The following is a 17935-nucleotide window of genomic DNA, read 5'->3' as shown; positions in this document are numbered from 1 at the left end:
AGTTTTCAGATATCAAAATAATTTTGATCCCATAGCGCCACTTAACTTGCCTTGTGTGTACAAAAAAATACTTAACGCAATTGAATTATTAATTTCCGGAAACACCTAATTTAATTTAAATGGCGACATATGAGGTATATGCAATTTCATGTTTCTTATTTCAAAACATAATAAATACACGTCTCCATACAATTTGTGAAATTGTGACCCAAACCTTAGCGTTTAAAGGGATTTTAAAGCTATAAATGTCAGTATATAATGGATAGCGGACTTTATACCTAAGCTAAGCTCACTTGCCGAAAACATTAAGTCCAAACTCGGAACTTTAGCGCAGTTGCACTTAAGTTATGGATATCTTATGGTTTAATTTTGAACATGAATTAGTTAAATCTGGACAAAGTTAAGTGTTTATTAGTCTCGAATTTAAAGCAACCTGAAACGAGGAAGTTTTGTGGATACATATTGTATTTAATTAATCAATCTGAGTATGTATTATAACTACATTGATACTGTTTATGATTTCGCCAAGGTCAAAGTGGGAGTGGGATCCACGTCGTGGGATCGAAGCAAAAAGGTAATAATAAATAGGTTAAGATAAATCATCAATGTTAGCCAGTGTACGATAATAATACTCGTATAATTATAAGAACATGTGATTGGGCCCGCTCCATGAAATCGGACGTAAATATACAATATACATACGTCGTTATAGTGACCAGATTATTAAGATGAAAACAGAATCACTAAATATAACGGGAATTTTGTGAAACCCTGCGATAAAAACTAGAACCTGACAAGAAAAACCTGTATAAATAAAGCGCACACTACGAGTATTCTATAAAATTTATGCGGATTTTTAAAAGGAAATAGACGAAATCTGCCATGTAAATGAAACTGAAATCGTATATTATACATTAATCATTAAAAAGTTATATTTTGATCTTCTTCGGAAGTCAATATACAGATTGAACAGATTGATAACTGACCATTGTAACACTTGTTTCAACGAAATAAGGTTTATTTAAGGTTGGCGTTGTTTGCATATTTTTGACAGATTGAAAAAGACTGATGCGTTTTGTTGTACAAAAAAGAGCTCATGATGTTGTCCTATTTTGAATACATCTAAATCTTTTTGAAGAATACATCTAAAAATTATAAAAATTGGACTTAAATTTTATTATAAATATAAAAAATATCAGACGATATCAATATTTATTTGTTCACCTTGATAGTAAATGCATACCACTCAACAAAGAACAGTTATCATCTGAGACAAGGGACTTGAACAATTAAATAATACAGTCCTATAACTGTTCGTGTACACAAATACTAAGAAATCTCTCTTATCTCGCTATATAAACGCTATTATGTCAATATTGAATTATACTGACATTTATAGGTATTACAGATTAATATTATACAAACAAAGATAATTGAGGAAAATTTAATTATTTCATTTAGTCGAGATTGTTCGCAATAGTGACAAACAGTACATAACAGACTCCAAAATGGATAAAAAAATAAAAGAAATAGAAGAACATAACAGCGAAATTGGCAATAAAAACGAATCTAATGAAACATCACCTCTTAAAATTGATTCAGAAGATAAAAGTAAAAATGCATCCAAAACAAAAAAAAAACTAACGTTTCGACAAAGGCTAAAATTAATAAAAGATAACACAACAGTTGAGCCAGTGATGGCCTGCTATGTAATGCCAAGTGTATTAGCTTCATTAGCAACACAAAATTTAAATTTAGAGAAAGCTTGTCGTGTAAATTTGAATTTTACTGATGAAATTTGTGACGCCTTGTATTTACGACAAACAGAAAATTACACATACTATGAAGAAGAAGTCCAGAAGTTAACAGCAAGTGTGCAAGCTTGGAAGAACGTGATACAGACAGCTTTGCCAGTATTATTAATCTTATTCGTCGGTGCTTGGAGCGACAAAACTGGTAAAAGGAAGCCATGCATACTTTTGCCCATAGTAGGCGAGCTTCTAACTTGTATAGGATTCATGGTAAACACATACTACTTTTATGAATTGCCTGTGGAAGCGGCGGCGTTGACGGAGGCTATATTTCCTGCTATCACTGGAGGGTGGTTCACTAATTTCATAGGTGTCTTCAGCTATATAGGTGATATAACTTCGGTAGAAAACAGAACATACAGAGTCGGAATTGTGAATCTTTGTATGTCACTGGGCTATCCTATCGCTAGTGCGTTAAGTGGTGTATTGTTAACTTGGGTAGGCTACTATGGGGTGTTTTCAATATCAGCCTTACTCTATTTATTTAGCCTTGTTTATGGATACTACTATTTGGAAGACGTGAAAAGGGAAAATCAAGAGAAAAAGGTAAAGATTTCCACTTGAACACATTTTGACACATGTAATTCCTATTAATCCCTACTATATGTAACATACCTGTATACTATTATGTATAACACAAGCCTCCTTGGGCTTACCGTGGGACTTAGTCAATCCATTTATTTATTTAACTAATCTTTATTCTACAAAAGAAAAACTTATCGTACAAAAGGTGGACTTAATGCCAAAAGCATTCTCTACCAGTCAACCATAAGGCAAAGCAGAGAGATCGTGTCAATCTGTGTAAGAATGTCCTATAATATTTATTTATTATATGTATAATATATTTTAAATGCGAAGGTAACTCTGTCAGTTTGTTACCTTTTCACACTTAAACCGCTGAACCAATTTAAGTCAGATTTAGTATGGAGATAGTTTAAGGACAAACGTGGACGTAAAAGTGGAGGTAGTGAATCATTATCATCGTCCCACGCAGACAAAGTCGCGGACAGAAACTAGTATATTATATTAAATTAACTAAACTTGTTTGTCCTTAATTAAAAAGTTGAAAGCTTGCCCAAAAAAAATATCAAAAAATATTTCAAAAAGATTTTGAAAACGGAATGTTCAGAATGATAACTAAAATTTCCAGAAACCAAAAAGTTGTAAAGAACATGTGACTGAATTCTTCGACGTGAGACTGGTGTCCGAAACGTTTAGAGTTGTGTTCAAGCAGGGAGCTGGCAACAGACGGCTTCGAGTCTGTCTACTGCTTATCGTTGTCTGCGTCATATTTGGTCCAATGCACGGTAAGTTGTGTAAAGATTACTGAACATGTTTTTATTTTATTAATAATAGGCTTACCAATGGTTTACATCTTGTTTATATTTAGGATACTATGCCTCTCGCGTAAATAATAACGGGGGTGTTTACTGGCCAAGATGGGACACGCTGACAACACCGATTGTCGTATGTTTGGCGAAGAGGAAGAGACAGTAGAACACGTGATGTGTGAATGACACGCCCTCGCCAGACAAAGAGAGAAGGACTTTGGAACAGGCTATCTGGAACCAAAGGAATTCAAAATGCTACACATGAGCTCCATCATCCGGCACATGGAGATGGTGGGAAAAGCTCTTGAGTAGCGGACGGATCTTTCCTAGGGGGTAACCGCACAAAAGATCCCTACGGGTCGAAGTGTATCCGCAAGGGCCCCCGAAAACCATAAGATAAGATAAGATGCCTCTCGCGTTGAATGATGGTCCCTATTACAGTTGCCTCAAGTGTCTTTTGGTTGGGATTAATTTTAAAATAATCGATAAAATATGTTTTTACCATATTAATATGCTAGACTTCCAAAAAATCATAACAAACTTTTTACATGATAGCTACCCCATATAAAAATGAACTATCAGATCACAAGGAAAGGTAAACATCACATTTCGAAAGGACTGTAATAAATAAAAACATGTTAATACCTACTCAACAAAATTAACATTCATAATTATACGGTTTTGTATTTTACAGTAACTAATGACATATTTGGGCTAATCAACTTTTAGAATTTTGATTATAAATAATATATAACTTATATTATTCACAACGACGGGACTTAAACGCGTAAAATTAAGTTTTAAATTTACCTCCGACGTTTCGAGGACGGCGTTGTCCCCGTGGTCTCGGAGAAACTGGCTAAAGTTGACATCAACATATTCTAGGCGCGCGAGTTTTTCGAACTACCCGGTTGGCCTTGTTTATTAACTTGAACGTTTGTAACTTACATAAATATATAACTTACTTTTTTATCATTTTATGTTATACATTAAAAAAAGCGATTTGCTCTATACTAGATCTAACATTGAGACAAATGTTAAATTGGTAACTCCAGAGACCGTCTAAAAGTTTTGATTCGCCAATTTGCGAGAGACAATTATATTTATGACGTCACAAAATAGCTCTCTCACAGACTTCTCGATGACGGATTGTACTTTTTTTATAGGTGAATATACCATAATGTACCTTTTTACGAGATACAGATTCAACTGGGATGAAATGCAATTCAGTATTTGGTCGACATACAGTATTGTAACTAATTTGCTAGGTAAGTGGAAAATTTAAATATATGTTTAATGTAAGGGCAAACATAAGGGAACTTCAATGACATAAATGTCTTAATGTAAAAACTGCAAAAAAAAATTGTTTATAGCGGAGGGCTCAAAGGGGAAAAAAAAATTATTTCTACGTACAACGGTTCCACATAGATAGCTGTACTCAAGTCAAGTAAAAAAGAATATATTGTATTTTACCATTAAACGTAAAACGACTCGAGACAGTGGTTACATGGTAACTCGACTCCGACTCGCACTTGGCCGTTTTCTTATCTTTACAGCATAAATTAATCTAATCGTAACATTTTGCTCAAGTTTTATTATTTATTGTTTATTTATAAATATAGTCGTATATTTTTCTGTCGTTTTATTTGTTAGCTGTGGTTTTCAGGTACAATATTCTCAATCAGCCTGTTTAGCAAATATATGAACTTGGATGACACGATCCTGGGCATCATTTCCAATGTGAGCAAAATTGTAGCTGCGTTTGCTTATGCGTTTGCTAGGAACGACTTGGAAATATATTTAGGTAAGAGGATTACTAGTAAAGTAAGGAGGCAAAACATGAAGATTTTCACACAAGTGCGTGTATCTCTAAGTAATTAATATATTTCATTGAATTGATACTTGTTGTATTCTGTTGATAATTTATTTTTATTGCTTGTGAAATAACTTGACGGGTAAAAGTGCCCTTGTGGCCTATTAACTCAATATACGTTTGAGTTTGAGTTTTGACATTACATATTTGCCACGAAAACGGGACGAGTCCCCGGCAAGCTCGGCGGAATTTAACCTTCCCATACAAACGGCGTTTTGTTCACATTTTAAAACTATGGGTTGGATTGTAATGAAACTTAGCACATACATGAGGTATCTGTAATTCGATTATAATAATATAGTTAGTTCCTGTTTATAAAACAAACGAAATAAAGCAAAAACAAGTTCATTATTAAAAACTTAAATTCGCTGTATTTTTTTAACTATAGTATCTGAAGCTATATAAACTAATTAGAGACATAGATATACCTTATCCTATTGTAAGTACAAAGTTTCAGAGAAAACTAGCTAGTCGTTTTAAATGAGAGAGTAACTACGTTTGTATGGAGAACCGAGCTTGCCGGGGACCCTAAATCGCTTGTAATTAAGTTTTAAATTATCTCCGACCTTTTGAAGGGTCTTCTTCAAGTCCACGGGGACAATGCCGTCCTCGAAACGTCAGAGGTAATTTTAAAACTTACTATAAGCGATCAAGTCCCGTTTTCGTAAATAATAATGTGTAACAATCCTGAAAGTTTAAATCAGTTTTGAGTTTGCGAAATTCCTAATGCATTGAATTGGTTTCCATTACAGCGCCGTTGCTGGAGATCCTGAACGGAACTTCGTTTATTGCCATGCGCTCGATCGCCACGAAACTCGTGAGCGGGGAAGAATTCGGTAAGTGGCCTTAGAGAACTTGACTAGACGTCAGACCAAGAATTTACACTTATAATCGTACCTGGGATAACTCGGGGCACTTATACTAAAGTGACGCAGCAAAATATTTTTGTGACAATTAAATATATCGAATCATCTAGATGTTATTCAACACAAATATATATTATTATTTTATCTGGATTTTAAAATAAATACACATCAAATTAAAACGTGTATTATTTTTTTATTTTAAAATTGATTTCATAGTGTGAATATTTTGATGGAAATTAAATTACATCGGTATAATTTGAGGCTCTTTATCAGACATGATATCGAACCTCTTTTTAGTAATCGATGATTTTTAGGTGAGCACATGTATATATATATATATATATATCGACAATTTGACATCTTATTTATCGACATCAAATCCCTAGAATGTGCCCCGAGTTATCCCAGGTTTGCTTATAATTATTTTAAATACATTATATGACATATGACCAATATGATTTAATTGGCGATTTAAAAATGGCAATCATATGACTTAGTTCTTATTTAGTATTTATAACCGTGGGGAAATAATTATTTTTTTATTCAGAAACAAACGGTCATTTACAATATGCGTGATAATAAAATTTCATGTTAAAATTAGTTTCCTTAATAAATATTTGAAGGTGCTCAATTTTATGACCCACTATGAACTTGGCTAGTTTTTACGTACAAGGTTATGTTATACATATTTGTCTAAGATGTTATTTTTCTAAAATTTAGTTTTTTTATACCACGACGGTGGCAAACAAGCATACGACCCGCCTGATGGTAAGCAGTCACCGTAGCCTATGGACGCCTGCAACACCAGAGATTGTTTCACATTTATGTTTTTGATGGAATATCATTACTGTTTGTACAGAAATTATGAGTATTCATCATCATTGTTGATTTCGAAACTGAAATTTATTTTTGTTATTACAAATTCAGCGCTTAGTCTATTAATAAAAACTGTTTTTTTGGAAAATATTAAAAATGGTAAAAAAAAACACTGTTTCTTTAGCTTAGGTTTGTAACCACACAATTGCCCAGCTGGGTGCCAATCAACTTGCTAGGTCATCTGGAAGTGAGTTAGGTTTTTGATGTTAGGTGAGTCATTCAGTCAGTGAGAATTTTTTTAGATGTTCGTATCTTAATAACCGGTTGAGCTATGTTAAATAAATTTTGACTTACGTAGGGGTCAAACGTGGCTGCAAATGGTGCGTGTAATCTAACACACGGCCGATAAGTCGCCAGTTCTCCGCTTTTGAACTTGGCTTGACTCTCTGCCGCGCATCTAGATATTCTGATTTTTAGGGCTGTTTATAAAACATCAATTTCAATTTCAATTTATTTATAAAATTTTACATTTCATACGTCAGTCGGTATACAATTACACATTATATCGGTTAAAATATGCTTTACAGTACATATGGTGCTACTTTCTCGCACTAGTGCGTAAAGAGCACTTTTCGTGCATATGTCGAAAGTTTAAAGGGCCATATGTACTGTAAAACGTTGTACGATACACGTGCGAATAGGTAATTCGCAACTCGTGTCGATTTAAAACACTCCCTGCGGTCGTGTTTTAATTTATCGCCACTCGTTTCGAATTTCCTCTTTTCCGCACTTGTATTGTAAATAACTATTTTTATCAAGCTTTTGCTTTTTTTATCATGTTTCGAACCAGCGTAGTGGAATAACAACATTTTATTGATTTTTATCGAAATGCATTGGAGCATTTCATGAAATTGTCTACCGTTATCCCGTACGAACGCGAATTTTCTGAAGAATTGCAGGTATAAGTTTCCTTTTCGCCTGCTTTAAATGCCAAAAAAAAAGTCGCAACACACGACATAAAATGCGTATGTACGGGACAGCCCGTGGAATGCTCCATTGTTTTAAACTGAGTAAGGTACTTACTGGCGCCTTGTCATTCTTATTTTCAATATGAACTTGCAGTTTTGTCTGGTTCTACCGAAAATGGACGCAAAATTGGAACTTAAAAAAGTATAAAATTTTGTAAGAAGGCAAGTTTAAGAATCGGGCCGTCTTAGGCGCCTTACTAGTCCATCCTTTTCATTCCTTACATTACTTTTACATTTGCAGGCAAAATGAACTCCCTCTTCGGGCTAGCAGAAGCCATAATGCCGCTAGTGTACGGACCGCTCTACTCCCGCGTATACATGGCCACGCTGAACATTCTACCAGGAGCTGTGTTCCTGCTCGGCGCTGTCCTCACACTACCTTCGATCGCCATATTTGGGTAAGCACTCTGTGAAATCATAGACACATCATCATTGGCCAGTGTTGCCAGATGCCGGAATACAAAAAGCGGGAGCTGCGCTTTCAAAACGCGGATTTTTAAATGAAAATGCGGATTTGCGGAATACGTTTTTTTTGGGCACGTAACATGCCAATGACATTGGCTAAGTACCGCTGACAATTATCCCTTCTCCATAAATTTCAGACTCAGAAAGTCACGCAGCGTACTATGTAGGCGAACAACACGCGAACGCGAAGAGCGGTGCCGCGCGGGGTGAACCATCCTTTGATACCTATAGAAATGTCCTACATGGGCGATCTCGTTGCGAACGCCAACGACGAGGGCCCGCCGCGCCGCTTCGCTTCGCGTTCGCGAGTTGTTCGCTTACGTAAGGCGCAGCGTCAGACTTCTACTTGTTTAGCTAGTTCGTTGGAAATGTTAGTTGACGTAAAATCGATACTTCAAATTGCTCAGCAACTATACCTACGTTAGTATTTTCAATATTATACCCAGTCGCGTTAATATCACATGACAGACAGATATACAAATAATATATAGAGGTCTCGAAGCTGTGTAATAGCTTTATTTACTTATAAGTATGCACACAAACTGGTAAATTATGTCCACGAGATAATATAACTTTTGTTTTACGATTTATGTGTGACATATTTACCAACTTCACTAATATTCTTATCCTTTTAACTTATTTACATAGTTTAGTTAATATGGTTTATATGTTTATTAAATAAATTATTTTAGGTTTGTACCTATATGATTTGTAACAGAAAAAATAATAATCACAAGTGAAATTAAGTTTTCAGTATAAAAAAATACATAATATTATTTTTCAACACACTTGCTCAAAACAACGTTTTTATTCCACCGATTTTTGGCTCATAATCCTAGATATTAAACACGCGTGCTTTTTCAGTATATTATAACACTCGTGCTTTTTAATTATATTATCCGACTGAGTTAAGAAGGTAACTGATTGCTAATAATTATGCATGGAAACGGAGCCTTCTTAATATTGGTCGGACTGGCGGGCACCGGTGCGCCCGATCGCCTGCCGCGTCCCGGCCGACCCGCCCGCCGCCCGCGATGACAGATTTTAAACTTTTACTAACTGTTATGAAATTACTATTTAAGTTAAGATTGTTTTTTTCTTCTTTTTTTGTTTACAGTATCACATAATAAATAACCGAGTAAAGTCGGATTAAAAGTCCGAGTTAGAGGTTACTTTGGGAATTAATTGTATCGAGCGAAGTGTCATAATTCGTGTATCCGAAGCTATGTTGTTAAAGATAATATAGCCAAGAACTACATATATTTTTTCCACGTCTCCTAATATCAACGCCTCTTAGAAAAACATGATCATATAAGGAGGTTTTTCGCCTTCTGGCTCAGGGAACCGCCTTAACAATTAAAATTTGTTTAATATGAAAGTTTCTTTTTTTTCCTTGCAAAAGTGTGTTAAAAAACGTCGTATGAAACGCGTGTGCATTGGTCATTACACCCATCGGCTTTCTTATTGCGCGCTCACTTACAGCTCGTGCGCACAATATCGCCTCGTGTGTAATGACCAACTTAGCACACTTGTATTACAATGTACTATTATTAATTTACGCCAATTAAATATTATTATCCTATTCATATTGGTATACAAAAGTTCTATTATTTTCAGATGGCTCTACTTCGAACACAAGAAAGATCAGGAAGGGAAAAAATCGACCGACGTTGAAAATGTTGATTAAAAAAAATATTTGTATAGGTAACAAAATACTTTTCGAATAAAGCGTTGCTCAATTTTTTTGTTTCCACTGTACCTGCCTGGCCTAACTATGATGAAAATCGTACATCGACTAACGCCAAACGAAAAGACATAATATACCAGGATGACAGACGCTACGAAGGACTAAGTTTTCAAACAACGATTATCACCTTGGCTGGGCCCTCTGATTCGGTTCCCTACTGAACGGACGGCTGCTGGTCGGAAATCAGTTAGAACAGAAGTATAGCCCAGCTGCTCAGTACTGGAGCTATAATGAGTCAGCTTTAGACTACAATAATTGTAGTCTAAAGCTAATTCACTGTTGACTCGGAGGCCGATTCTTTACCAATTTAATATAGTTTTGATCTTATTATGTTACGACCTTGACACGACTTATAGTGCATCTTACGCTCATCAATAAGCGCGAGCAAGATGTCTAGTGACACGACTTTCAATCAGCGTGAGCTATCGTCACGGTAGTATCAAAACAAGATGAAAACCGTAACAAATTGTTAAATAAGAATTGGCCTTTAGCTAAATATCCAAATCACGACTATCATATAAGACTTTAAACTCTCACGTTTTGTATACATATTTAATTATACAAAGGGTCTACCGCGATATAATTTCATTGCCTTAAGAACCCATTAACGTGCTCACTAGCGCCACTGCTTAATAATTGTGATTATTTAAATTTAACGATAGATATTTAAAAAAGGGGGCCGCTACGTACTGTATTTTGTATTTACCTTTTGAATATATCAAACTAGTTTTTATGTTGCTGGATTCGTCGATCTATGAACTCAAAACAGAAATGACCGTTTTAACTTTGGACGCATAAATTGACGAATCCAGCAACATAAAAACTATTATAATGTATTCAGTACGTAGCGGTCCCCTTTTTTAAATACATATCTATCGTTAAATTTCAATAATCATCATCATTTATCATGTCAATAACGGCAACCAATATCCGAACTGGAACCGTACTACATTCTTATGTGTTTTGGCCTTAAAACTTAAAAGTAAAAGTTTGAATTTACACTTTGTCACCTCAGATAACGGAATGTAATCTAAGAGAAATTGCATTCCACAGTGGCGTCTAAATTTCGAGGGTAGACACATTCACTATTTAATTGGATCTACAATTCTTTAGCGGATTGCAAGCCGAGTGTCACATTAAAGCTCGTGTTTGGTAAGAGCCCTTAATGTAGGGTTTCCACATATCACTCGTAAGGCAAAAACTCTTTCAAAACCACGATCCATATTTAATATTATAAATGCGAAAGTGGGTCTGTCTGTTACCTTTTCACGCTTAAACCGCTGAACCGATTTAGTTGAAATTTGGTATAGAGATGGTTTGAGTCCCGGGGAAGGACGTAGTTTTTATCCCAGAAGTCATCCTTTAGTGGGTAATAAAGGGATTATTAAAACGCAAACGGAAGTCCATCGACACAAGTTTTACATACGTATTATTGACATTTATTAATTTATTTATTAAAATTTTATTGCACAAAGATATACAATTATGTACAAATGGCGGACTTAATTCCAAAAGGCATTCTCTATCAATCAACCATAGGGCCAAACAGAAACACTAAAAGATGGTGCAAGGAGAAACAAACAATCCAAAAACACACAACAAATTACAAAAAAATAACAACAATTTATGAATGTAAACACTGGTGGTTACGATACTTACGATGTGCAAATATTTAAAATATACGAAAGAAACAGAAATAATGGACTTTGTCAATTTCTCAATGAATAAATTGTTTGTGGTTTCTTTGCTACTCATGTCTCAGATGTAATCCAATAATTCGGGAAAAAATTATACCAAGCAAAGGAATTTATTGCCTTAATCTGTCTTTTCGTTCACAATGCAAGCCATTTAGAGATAAATGATTGGCGGTATTACTGCTACATATTTGTTTGGAGGTTGGACTCTGTATTTTGATACCGTTCATCCGTTACCGTAAAACAACCCAACTTAAACGAAATAAATAAAATATTTTCATAAGAAAGTAATTTAATTTCGTCGCTATACTTACTCAACCTCATATCTGCAACAATCATTTGATGGAAATGTCGCTTTTCTTTTATTCGGAATACGGGTGTTTTTGTCATCAAATGAGTGTTGCAGTTACGAGGTTGAGTAAGTATAGAGGCGATTTGTTCTTAGAGCAACCCAACTTAGTTCAATACTACAGGCTATGGCCCACAAGTAAGTATCAAAACCAGTTCCATTTGAGGAACTGAACTGGGCCGGACACATTTGTAGAATGCATAATACCAGGTGGACGAAAAAAGTATGCGAATGGATATCTAGAGACGGGAAAAGAAAAGGGGGAGACCAAAGGAAAAGATGGCGAACCATTTTTACATTACGGGTTGGGCCAGGATAGATGCGAAAGGCCAAAGAAAGGCAATTGTGGAAAGAAATGGGGGAGGCCTACGCCGCTGAGGCGACTTCTACCTAATTGAAATATTATATAGTTAAGTATGTATTGTAAAGTTTAAATTTATGGTTTATTGTTTAGAAAGAAGGCTTTTTTATTTATTTTAATATTTATTTATAAATTATCAAAGTGAATGCTCTTTTTCGTATTTTCCGATTTATTTATCTCATTGATGAAAAAATTTGGCTAAGAAATGCGTCATTCAAATAATAGTCACACCCAGATTAAAATATTCGAGTTTAATTTTGGACCGTATTTCAGAGATTTGGACTATAGTTTGGTGGTTTTACGGTAATTGGTGTTTCAAAATGAAATAAACAAACCTATTATTTCTCAAACATACAAAACAACCACGACGAAACCATGTTTACATTATCCCGTATTTTTTTAATTGTGGCTACACTACTCTAAAACCACCAGACAAGTTAATGAGAAGTCGGCATTCACAGACTACACTTAAGACCTAGCTAGTGTGCGCTAGTACTTATAAAATTTTCTCTGCGAACCTTATTTCTTCGTGATACGGTTGCAATTCGCATGGCGCTTGCATTGGTTTGGTGCATATTTTGTAACGCTAAAAGGGATGTCTCTCGTTATCGTAGTCCCATAAGTTTTTAAGTGGCTATTAAAAACTACCTTTATGATAAATAAAAGGTTGTTTTTGTTGATAAGTTGTATTTGTACATTAAGAGATGTTATATTTGCATATCATTGCGTTGAAGCAACGGGAGCTGTGAAGTAAGGTAGCGACTCCTGAGTAACATCATGAATATATTTGCTGTAATCGGGTAAGCCTCGGTAGCTTAATTGGTGGAGTAGTAGACCGGGAGTTTCAGAAACGAGAGTTCGAATTTAGCCCAAAGGCGTGAGGTTTTCCACTGTATCAAAAATCATTGATTGAGACTATTAGAACATCATAATATCCCACCAAAAACATTTCATGTAAAATGTTGCCAAGACGAAACCATAAGGCTCGCACTGTCAAAAAGTTATCAGATCTTTTGTAGAGCCAAGCTTCTAACTCTACAGGGCCTAACTTCACAAACTCTACACCTTAGTTAAAATATGTGGCTTAGCCGTTTCGCTACTGTCACAAGTGTCACATGGGCGGAAGGTGAAAAATGTATTCACTATAAATTATTGTTTATGTAACAAAATGGCCTGTAGAGTTAGAAGCTTGGCTGACCCACGTGTTAAGCGGAGACGCGTGAAGCATTGGACAGTAGTTTGGACTTGGAGTCTAAAGGCCTCTCATAAATAATAGGAGGCCTGTGAATCCGCGTTCCACAGGTTGGTGATGTTGAATATTTTTGAACACAACACATCGGGCTGACCATCTAGTCAAGAGGCCGAGACTGCGTGCGATCACGATTTATCATAATCATTACCTTCTGATAATCCTCCCAAATATTTAACACGACTGTTTAGATCGTTGAGACACACGGCTGTTTAACGTGAGTCATCCTTTACCCAACCCTCTATCAAGCACTTTGTACTATTTGAGATGATTCTACGTAGTTTCACTTAAGTACTTAGTTCTTTTTTTTGACTAGCCTAGTTTAGTGTCCCACTGCTGGACCAAGGCCTCCCCTCGCTTCCTCCACTCGACCCTGTCGTTTGTAGTTTCCCGCCAATCCGGATAAAATGCGTCCAAGTCGTCCCGCCATCTCCTTTTCGGCCTACCTGCACCCCGGCACTTAGTTCTAAAAAAAGAAAAAAGAAAAAGTCACCAATAAGGTAGACCGACCATAATTATGGTCAAAATTGCAAAGAAACCATTTGATGGATGGCACACGGTCCGTCATCGTGCACATCCTTAAAAGCCTTTTTTCTATAAATAGACGTGTGTCGGTCAATATAATGACGATTATGGTGTCAACATTTGCTCTTAGAGATCTTTTACAGACCTTAAAAAGTAAAGGTAAATTACATAAGGTATATTATTCAAAAGCGAAAATTGCAGAAGTCACCTATAAATAAGAAATTACTCCTTAGACTTACAGTAAGATTAACTTGTATTGCTAAAAGAAATAACAAGACTGTTGTTCCCAACGGAATTTGTACAGTCACCTGCAAACCTTGCAAAAATATATCTTACGGTTCTATAAATAAGATTGTGTCATCTAAATTTTTGCACTATGAAGCTAGAAGTCTGACGTCTAACGTGACTTTAGTCATTATGAATCATTTTCCCACCCCCTCGACCCTCCCCTCCTTGAGATTGTCCCGCAAGCTTAGAGGATATAACCAAACGGAGTAGCCATTAACAGGCGTTCCCCTCTGTCGAAAATAGGCGGCCAATGGTCATACACAATGTATGAACTGACGTTTATCTGACATGGCTATTTTTACGTTACGTATACATTTGACGTGCCCCTCCCGCGCCAAACTCGGCAGACTGTTTTGTACAGAAAATTACAGACAAGGCGTCTCCGTTTGATTATATCCTCTAAGGCCGCGACTGTGACTGAACTGGGCGTTTTTCAAACGGTATTAGACTGGCGTCCACTAGGCTCGCCGAGGCGAATCGCAATAATTCGCGTTCTATACATTTACTATGAATCTGCATCTATTGACGAAGAGCCGCGGCGCGTCGAATCGAATTTACCATTCATAGTAAATGTATAGAAGGCGAATTATTGCGATTCGATTTGATTCGCCTCGGCGAGTCTAGTGGACGCCAGCCTTTATAATAACAGTCCACGAACTGTCAAATCGTATGGGTTACCATGGAAACACACTACTAGACTAATACCGTTCGAGAGTTGAAAACGTCAAATAGGTAAATATTGTATTGTAATGCCGCGCAAGAGGTTCAATTTATTGTAGCCAATCAAAACTTATTGTAATTTCCTAACTGTTTTTAATGGCGGTAAATTATGTATTTGGCTTGGGCAATATACAAAGCTGCGGCCGAGTATATTTATGAGAAAGGATACATTTAAGTAACATGTCTCAGATAAGCGTCAGTCATGTGGACAGTTTCAGAAAATGTATTGAGATCATCATTTATATATATTCCGTCGCTGTTTTGCGCGCATCGTTGTACTAGACATTACTTTACCTACGATGCGCTTACAATAAATAGACTAAGGTAAAGAATTTCTAAGCTACATTTATTTGGCAATATTTACTCGTTGGGGAGGCTATTACTCCTCATACACTTAAATCTTTATTTGTGCCGTGACACTCCGACGAGATTTTCTTTTAAAAATACTAAGAAAATTAAGATTACGTTGTGTTCGTGTTTTGAGCCGATTAAATCAAGATCAGAATCATTTTGCATTTGTGTTATGTGTTCCACCGTTGCGTCGAGATTAGTCCATTTTAATTAAGAATAATAATTTGTCAATTGATTCGTTTACCACCTGACTAGACACAATATATATGGAGATCATCTGTTGGTCAAATCTGTATAGCAGATGTATGTACCTACGGCAAAAATTAAGCACGACACGTGCCAAACTAGAATTACTATAGAAGTCGGGACGGTCTATTTTTCCTGGTAATGTACCCGTTATAATTGTACTTGTGTAGGTATAAGACTGTCATCATGGTGCAAGGCGTAAGCCAATCTCCGAGGATCATACTCGACGGTGCTGTACTCGATGCTGTGGACCATTTCTGCTATCTTGGCTCTACTACCACGCAGTCTCTATCTAGCGACAAGGAGATTGATACTCGGACAGGCAGAGCATCAACTGTTTTTGGGAAGCTTTTTGCGCGCGTATGGAGAAACCGTATGCTCACTACTTACACCAAAGTCCTTGTATACCAGACCTGCGTACTAAGTGTATTGCTGTACGCATCGGAAACATGGACTACATACGCGAAACAAGAACGCAATCTCAACGCTTTCCACATGCGCTGCCTGAGGACTATTCTTGGAGTTAGTTGGCAAGATAAGATTAGCAACGAGGTAGTGCTCTCAAGAACGCATTGTTGCAGCCTAACTGCTATGTTAAAGCAGAGAAGACTTCGCTGGCTCGGTCACGTACATCGCATGGACCCTGAGAGACTACCACGCCAAGTTATGCTGGGTCAGATAGCGGACGTAAAAAGACCTGTTGGGCGTCCAGCTCTACGGTTTAAGGACTCCTGTAAGCGGGACATGGACAGTTTTGGCATTCGGACCGACAGTTGGGAGAAACGTGCTGAAATGAGACCGGAATGGCGTCACGACATTAAGGTCGGAACATCAAAGCACGACGATGACTGGCTGGAGAACCTTAAGCAGAAAAGTCTTCGTCGTGCTCTACCACCTCCTGCGGACTCGCGTTTTGTGTGCGATCGATGTGGCAAGAAATGCCGCGCTGCGATAGGACTTTACAGCCATCAACGGCGATGCAGGACCCCATAAACCCACAAGCGCCGCAACAAGCATCTACAACAGATGATGTGGCCAATGATGATGTAGGTATATGACTGAAATCACAATAAGCTGAGGCTACGCGACAAAATCGTAAAACATTCGATCACCGAAACTTTTCTATTAATTTCGCGGAGCTTTCATCATTACCGTTCCCCCCTTTTAATTACGTTAATGAATAAGCGAAAATTACCTTTTGTATTATTCTAAAACCCTTTATGTGGCGCGGCTCGTGCGTATCTTAATGAGGTTTTCAAATTTCAAAGGGTGTTTTGAAAATAATTAACGATCTAGGCTGAATAAAACCGGTCGTGTCAGTTCGTGGCGTTGATCCGGGGTTATTCCTGATGGAGATTACCGAACGAATCGCCGCGGGAAACCGTGGTAGGGTAAACCCTTCAGTGAATGAACACCCCCCAGTGAATGAACAAAATCACGTTTTTGGTCTAAATAAGAAATATAGCCATTTCTATCACTTGTCGTATTTTTGTTTTCTTAATAACAACTCTGTTTCCTACGCAATAGCAACACGTGATAAATTTATTTTCGACCAGTTCGAATATGACTGGCGTTTGAAGTTTACGTGCTGGTTTTGAGGTTTTGTATGGAAAAATTAGATCCCAAGTAAGAACAGTGTTTGGAGCAACATAATTTGAAGTGCTTATTTAATGTTTACCTTTAGAGTTTTGTTATTTGGTTAGATTAAAAGTTAAACTTCTATAAATGTACATTTTGTTGGCTTTTTCCGAGATTAAGTCTTTATTTTTTATAGTTCCATTACTGGCTTATCAAATGTTCTCAAACCAGTAAATGAACGGTGTGTTCATTATGGTGTGCTTATTAAATGAGGATTGATTAAATAGCAAACAGTAATGCTGAGAAATGATTATTCAATATTTAAACTCACTCACTGATGATCATCAAAACCTTTAGGGTACTTCCCGAAGTCCCAGCAAGCTGAAATTTGGTATGTAAGATAGTCTTACTTCTTTTTTTTTGTTTGCGTAAAACAACAAAAAATTCAAAAACTTGAAATTTTTAGTCCCTAGGGGGTGAAAAGGGGGTGAAAATTTGTATGGGGAATTGTTTTCGCTTCTTGACAGATTCATTTATCATTGTTCGGACGGGAATCAAGGGAATATAAATATAGGCACAGATTTGTTTAGGGATTTTTTGTGAATATTCCATAGCGTGAGCCACTATTTAATTACCA

At 36.5% G+C, this 17935-nt stretch overlaps 1 protein-coding gene across 1 annotated transcript; it reads left to right on the top strand.

Moving 5' to 3' along the window:
* Nucleotides 1-1310: 1310 nt before the first annotated feature.
* On the top strand, nt 1311-9895 carry LOC134742651 (proton-coupled folate transporter-like). The gene is made up of 7 exons (XM_063675833.1): nt 1311-2357; nt 2962-3118; nt 4309-4410; nt 4809-4946; nt 5768-5851; nt 7967-8123; nt 9808-9895. Exons 1-7 carry the CDS (start codon nt 1509-1511, stop codon nt 9875-9877), a joined length of 1557 nt encoding a protein of 518 aa, XP_063531903.1. The 5' UTR covers nt 1311-1508; the 3' UTR covers nt 9878-9895.
* The last annotated feature ends 8040 nt before the right edge of the window (nt 9896-17935 follow it).

This window comes from Cydia strobilella, chromosome 7 (assembly GCF_947568885.1).
Source record: "Cydia strobilella chromosome 7, ilCydStro3.1, whole genome shotgun sequence".
Lineage (NCBI taxonomy): Eukaryota > Metazoa > Arthropoda > Insecta > Lepidoptera > Tortricidae > Cydia > Cydia strobilella.
Note: the sequence above shows the minus strand (reverse complement) of the source record. Positions and strands in the feature narration are given on the sequence as shown.